Source organism: Poromitra crassiceps, assembly GCF_964638095.1.
Source record: "Poromitra crassiceps genome assembly, chromosome: 9".
NCBI classification, from domain to species: domain Eukaryota; kingdom Metazoa; phylum Chordata; class Actinopteri; order Beryciformes; family Melamphaidae; genus Poromitra; species Poromitra crassiceps.
The window spans coordinates 23,931,086-23,938,585 of NC_139630.1; the positions used below are offsets into that span (position 1 = coordinate 23,931,086).

General features: G+C 41.3%; 1 protein-coding gene across 2 annotated transcripts in view; it reads right to left on the minus strand.

Moving 5' to 3' along the window:
* Positions 1-5,886: 5,886 nt before the first annotated feature.
* LOC310782044 (homeobox protein OTX2-like) overlaps positions 5,887-7,500 on the minus strand; it is a gene marked incomplete at both ends in the record, with an annotated part of 1,852 nt that continues 238 nt past the window's right edge. For both annotated transcript variants that reach the window (XM_083642699.1, XM_083642698.1), the window contains 2 exons: positions 5,887-6,537; positions 7,095-7,246. In XM_083642699.1, coding sequence (XP_083498825.1) covers positions 5,887-6,537; positions 7,095-7,246 — 803 coding nt within the window. The remainder of the gene's footprint in view (positions 6,538-7,094; positions 7,247-7,500) is intronic.

The window sequence follows — 7,500 nt, forward strand, 5'->3', positions numbered from 1 at the left end:
GGACCAAACTAAAAACAAAAACAAATATAAGCTGCTGATCAACGTTTAAAATCAATCCCCGTTTGCTCACGACACAGTGTCAGTTTCATGTGACTCTGGAAAAGTACAATCGTGCACGCAGTGTGCCGAGGATGCAATACAGAAATAGCATCAACAGAAGGTGAAAGCAGCTATTGTTATTGGACCAGCACTCAGGGGGTCCACTTTGTAACCATTTTCGGGCAGCAATTTTCATCAAAAAATTGGAACAGCCTCAAATAAACCTGAACCTGAACCGACTATAAATAGCCCCGTTTTCCCAATTTTCATGCACAATAACACCAAACACTCGACTGCCACCTGACGACATTTGGCACAATCAGTTGCAGCTTCACAATAGACCCTTCTCACAGGGGCCGTTTTGTTTGTCGAAAAGGCAGGGTAAACGCAGGTTTCAAACTTCCATGACTGGAATTTGGAAACCCTCATTAGTGTTTTGCTTGCATCTGTGTTACCCTGTTACCCCCCTGTTACCCTGCCTTTTCGACACAAAATGGCCCCCGTGAAAAGGGTCTATTGTCGAATAGTGAACTACCCTACTGTACTTGTGATTACCAACATGTTCACTCTGTTATACAGAGACAACTCTGATTCATTTCAGTTCTGCTCTCTTTATTCACCCTGAAGGACACTATATCCAGATACAATGACCTATGCAATGAAATATCTCATTAAACAATGCCCTATATATGTACTAAGAGAAAGACTATATTGTTGTTGGGAAAATCATGTATACCAATAAATAAAATGACAATAATTGACATTTAAAGTCACCAAATGTTATTATTACTTGATATTGTACTTTTTCTTACAAGGCTCGAGGCATTCTCTGTTTCACTTTGACAGGGCAATCCACAAAGATACAGACAAAGGCAAAACCTGAAATTGTAAAAAAAAAAAAAAAAAAATTACATTGGAGCTAATATAGTGCTCTGTCACCAAACAATAACACTGGTCATGCCAATATGAGCTCTGAATCTGTTATATGGAGTAATGGATGGATTAAAAATAATGTAACACTTTATTTACCCTAATTTGTTTGCTATTGCGTTATCTAGAATTGAAAATGATATGTTCAGGTTAACCATTTGGTTAAGTTTAATCTCATCCAATCGTGTAATCCACGAGATGAAATCACTCTAAACGTGACACGGTTTAACACGCATGGAGAAGGTTGCGAGGCGTTAACCCCATGTGTTGTCTATGGCCATTTACCATATTCCCCCAACCGCCAGACTCACAGGCCGTACAGGACACAAACACTAACCGCCAGACTCACAGGCCGTACAGGACAGAAACACTAACCGCCAGACTCACAGGCCGTACAGGACACAAACACTAACCGCCAGACTCACAGGCCGTACAGGACAGAAACACTATTGTTTCATTTATTTAAATGAGATTCCATGACTGTTGTCGTAGATGAATTATGTATGTGTTGCTGTGTTGATATAGACATTGCCTCCCTGGGAATGTAGGACACATGCTTCTGCATAACAATAGTCTTCAGTTATATTCTCACCAACAAATTGGCCGTTTATATTCAAGGTTCTATTCTTTATTAAAAAAAAAAAGAGACTATTCAGTTGATCTTGTTTGTGCTCATTTTATGCATAAACACATGGGCCTAAAGGGCAGTTATTCAAATGCCGAGGTCTGTGGTCAGTGTGGCCAACTTATACTTGTTTATTTATTTATTTGTAGGGGGTATTGTTCAGCCTCATCACCAAATCTGAACAAAGTGATGTACAATGTCTTGAAAAATAGGCTATAGCCAATTTAGATCTTAAAATAAAAGCTGGTTCATCAGGCTTGTCACCATGTCATAGTTATTTGATGGCATACCTCTCTGCTCCTGCAGGCTATAACTGACATATTTGTCTGCTCCCTATTGGTCCAGGTGGTGGTCTGAATAAATAGCCTCACATCATTGTCCACAAAAGCTCTAGTTATTTGAAGCTGACTAGATGAGAGGCAAATATGGAGCTATTTTTCAGGTGAAAACCATACAAAATGTAGCTAAAAATCATATACTGTAACACAATTTAGAAAGCTATATGTAAATATCCCAGTAAAACTGTAAGTCCATATCAGAATATTATTGGGATATTTTACCATGGGAGATTTCTTTGAAACAAAAGTACCGGTAACTATAACTCACTACTGAGTTGAATACTGCAAACAGGCAAATTAGATCATGTGAAAATGCCAGGGGGCCAGCTACTTCTCACATCATATGGGTTAAAAAGAATGACATAAAATACAATTGTACTCTAAAGATTTGGTTTACCATCTGAAAACATGTGTTCCCCCTGCAGACACAGGAGTGGTCATACTGCCATAGGTACCTGGCACCTGAGGGCCCCACAAAAGACAAGAATGTCAAGCGTATAGTGTCATGAATTTAAAAAGACATATTGGCCACAACACCACTCCACAACGAAAAAATCAATCTTGAGTCATGGGGTTCAGGGGGCCCTGCCAGGGTCCCCCAAAACCATGTGTCCACCCCTGCGAGTGGCTATAGCTAGTGTAAGGTTAATGAACTACACTGCTCCCAGGGAATAATAGCATTAGGCTACTTTACATTATTACATTACGACACACCTTTATCCAAAGCGACTTACAATATCACATTTTGTCAACAGTAGAGAAGTCAACTATAGCCTATACCTAAAGTAGCCCTAACATTATAGACTATAATTGACCTATTAGGTTTGAAATGATTGAGTATCAAGTAGGCCTATGAGTAGGCTAGCCATGCTAAAGGAGTCCCACACACCGCTGGGAAGCTAGGAGACATCCCTCAAGGCAGCTCATCCCTTTCTGCTGGCGGGGTTCTTGGAAAACCCCGGGAGGACGAGCAGCCGGCAGGCCGGCCGTGCTGAAGTGGTGCTGCTTGGGAAAGCCCTGCCTCGCCTCAGGGCGACCATCAGCAAAATGTGCCGTCGCCAAAAAGAATCTTCCAATCCGAGCCTCTTTTTTTTTGTTTTTGTTTAACATCCTCAAATGCGACGAGAGGATTAATGGCGTCTGCCGGACCCATATGTCCCCTTTAGTGCCGCTCGGTGCTTAATTAAAACCCAATGGATACTTGGGGGGGCCCCCGGGCCTCCTGCTCACGTCGACGACTGACTTACTGCTCTCTGTTGTTGACATCTTCCTAAATTTAAACCCAGGATTTAGTTATTGAACCTGTTGAAGCTTTGGATAATAATTTGGATCATGGAAAAACCAGGATATAGTCTGAAAGAGAGAGGGGAAAAAGAAGAAGCCTATAGACTCATTATAGCCTAAATCCCTATTGGAATATTATAGTGATTTTTCATTGGGACATATCACAAAATAAATCTCTGAGCTATTATCCTGTTAATCGTGACAGGGATCGACTCTGTTAATCCAGTTATAAAATCATTGTAGACTGAAGGAACGTTTCCTCAGATGAAGCTAAATATTCTGTATATGAGTAAAATATAAGAATTATGTTTAAGTGTTACAAATATATTAGGCTATGGCAATATGAAGACACCCAGTCTGCTTGCGTTTAGCAAGGCAACTGATTCAATGGCAAAGTGAAGTTGTCTCAAAAGCATTAATAACAGCAAAGTGCTATTATTTCATTTAGTCACTCCATAGTTGTCAATATGATAGGACCTAAATAGCCCAAAGCTTAAAATAGGCCCAGCCTGTTTTTTTTTTCATGGAATCCTTGGTTTTCTATTTCAAAATGATGGATATTTAGCCTATATTTCTGCTGCTCCCTGCAGGTTGTTTTTCTGTTGCTCTTTAATTGTGTGTGTCCTTGGTGCTAATTAGGGGTCAAATGGACAACAAAGGCTTGAACAGCAGCAAAAAGTCACGCTGAAGTTATCAGAAGCCTGTTTGACGTCTCCTGTCATCTCCTAATTAGACCGATAGTTTGAACCCTCTAGCTTAATCCATGGGCCCCTGACGAGCTCATGCTCGGGTTTATAGACTATCTTTCTCATCCCCGAAAAGGCCACTTGGTTTTATGTTCAATATACAAATAAATCCATATGGCCAAATCACAATCCCTGAAACAGATGCCTGGTGTGCCAAATTGATTTTGATAGAGATTGTTGTGTAATCATCATTGACCATTGAATTACACAGAATATACTATATATATAAAAAATAATAACTAATAATAAATAATAAAATGTAAAAACAATCTGCACCATGTGGCTATATCAGACAATATTGGGGGGTTGTATATGATGAACTAAACAAAAACTCAAGTTTTACCACCTTTTATTTGCTAAATAGTGTGCACAAGCACATTTATGTCAACATGCAAATCGGCCTATATGTCAAAGTAATGTAAATGATATGAGGAAAAACATTGATCAATACTTTTCTGATATAATTGATCATTAGTGGCTCTTTGCCTTATGATCATCACTCAGATTATCTCATTTTGATTTACCCATCACATGTCCAGTTTTCTTGTGATTTTATTTTTCCTTTAAACTTGTGGCCTACTCAAAGTAAAGCGGACTCTTCAGCAGCACAGCTCAGTTCACCGCGTGTGAACTCAAAGCACCCGTCAATAAAATGTTGGATTATCCTCTTTATGAGGCAGGATTAGCATAGCTCTCCTAATTCACATTCCTCCTGCCTTTCACTCAGGGACTTCTGACAGAAACTATGGCATTCACAGGTGGTGATAGAGGCCTAGTGGTATAGATGTAAAAAGGGGAAGTTATATGCAGCATAAATCAAATAACCATAATGCTAAACAAATAGGCTATGATAAAATCATTCATTTCTGTTCCTTTAAAGAAACCCAAACTTCATGAAGGCCTAATTTATACTAATTTCTCAGCCCAAAAATGTGGATAAACTATTCCAAACGAATAGATTTGGGTTGGTTAAAGCCCTGTTATGCTGTTGTTGTGCAGATCTAGGTGATAATGCCAGATTATGCCATTGGGATAAACAGAGAGGATTTGGATGGATTTACACATGCAGGCACAATGTTGGGTCAGTTCAAGTGTTCTTTATTGTTTGTTAGTGTGGCCTTGTCATTACAACCAATTGTCACATATAGATACTCAAATGGACTTTGCTGTTGGATATACCCTGCACTTCCTATTTCAACTAATTTATGTCATTATAATAATTTATCGTTTAACACTCCAGAGATAGAAAAAATAAAACTATCAAATTCACAGCTGGGTTTATATCGCATGGGTGTGCGAGGCAAAATTGCATACAGGTAGGCTACAAAGAATCACAATCTCAAAAAAATCTAACAGAAAAATAAAATAAACATGTATGGGGACATGTATGAGCACATATGGACTGATTGTCTCTTATAGTGTCTTATAAACATTTTTTTCATAAGTTAAATAGTGCATCCAGGTTCACATCAGAGCTTCTCTCTCTCTCTATCCCGCGCACACACGCACACGCACACACGCACGCACGCACACACGCACACGCACACACACACACACACAACGCTTTGATCAAAGGGGCCCTTCAGTAGTTTGCCAGGAAAAAAAAGACAGGAGAGGGGCGTCCTTAAGGAGCTTATATGAGATGCTGGATGTTGGATGTTTCGTTCTCTTGATCATGTTGTTCTTGCTCAACAGTTTTGTTCCGTGTCCTTGATCAAAGTTAAGGAGTTCACTATAGTCTGAATGTTCAATAATTTAACCCAACAAGTGAGACAACTGGCTGGCAGTCCATGTCCTGCCCGAGGTAGAAGTTGGGGCCTAATAGTCGTTGGAAAACACACATTCCATTTCCACGACTCACTGCTCCCAACCTTGGGCCAAGGAATAGTCTGGAGTGTATAGCTATTGTGAAAGCTATCTGCTCTCACAACACCTGAAATTTCCACGATGAGGCTTGGTCTTTGTAATCCAAACAGTCTGCATTGAAATTGACCTTCCATGAGGAGGCTGTTTGGTCCTTATAGTCCAGGCAGTCCGCGGCCCCGCTGAAGCCCAGTCCCGCCGCTGCATATGCCGACGGCGTGGAGAGGGAGGACGCCGGGCTCAGGTGGCTGGAAACCCCGTTGGTGCCATGCATGGTGCTCATGGTGGAGCCCGCCGCGGGTAGCTGGTGGTGCATAGGCGAAAGGTAAGAGCCGCAGTCCATCCCGCCGAAGTAGGCAGAGGAGCCCGTGTAGCCCTGGTTGTAGCCCGACGCATGGGTGTAGGCCATGGGGTAAGAGCGCTGCATGCAGGACGAGGAGGAGGTAGAGAGCGGGTCTGACAGAGGGGAGATTGAGGCCGGGCTCCAGATAGACACCGGCGCGGCGCTGCTGCTGCTGCTCACAGCCGGGATGGAGGTGGTGCAGGGCGGCGTGAACTGGCCGCTGGACCCGCTCTCCCTCTCCGAGCTGCAGGCCTCTCGGACAGGAGAGCTTTTCTTCTTCACCGGCTTGTTGGCGGCTTTGCTCTGAGCGCCGCTCTGGCTCTGCTGCGCCTGCTGGCGACATTTGGCTCTTCTGTTCTTGAACCACACCTGAGGGGCAGAAATGCTTTTAAATTAATTATATTTGCTACAAAACAACGACCAAAAGATAGGGTATTGGGGAAAACAAATAAACAAATATGTATTAGGCTAAAGAAGTCCATTAGAGACAATTATAAGATCAATATTTTCAGAATATTTTATTTTCAGAAAGGCTATACAAATCTTTGTCGTTGATTTTTGTCAGCCTATACATAACCTATATAAGTAAGTAAATAAACAAGCAAATACAAAAATAAAACTTAATTATCCTCTACTACTCCCTCCCTCCCTCTATTTAAAGTACATTAATTAACGGAGAAAGAAATACTCCAGGAGCCATAGGTTGCTGTTGAAGAACAAGCACTCCATCAATCATGAGGACACTTTCCCTGAAGTGCTGTCTCTCGCCTCGCATGCAGGGATTCAAGATTCAAGATTCAAGATTTTTATTGTCACTCCATGGTACAAGTATCACGTGTGAAATTCTTGTGCTGAGGACTCCGTTTACGACATAGTACAAATGTGACAGGACAGGATATTCCACTCATTAATCATAGGAGACTCACCTGAACGCGGGATTCAGGCAGGTTGATCTTCAAGGCCACCTCCTCTCTCATGAAAATATCAGGATAACGAGTCTTGGCAAACAAGTTCTCCAACACGTCGAGCTGGGCCCGAGTGAAGGTCGTCCGCTCTCTCCTCTGTTTGCGAGGGCCAGCTAAAGAAAAAAGAAAATAACAATGTTAGGGAAATGTAAACGGGGAAAAAAACGAATCTCTACGAAATAATAGGCTAGCATAGCATCTTAATAGGCTATAGAGTTTAAGAGGCTGTATTAAAAAAAATATATAGGTTTGGCGTGATTATGAATAAGGATGAGATTTGAATTAGGAACAATAACATGACATATACAGCCTATAGCCGTCACTCATCATTTGCAATAATGAATAAAGGCATATACATTGTAAATCA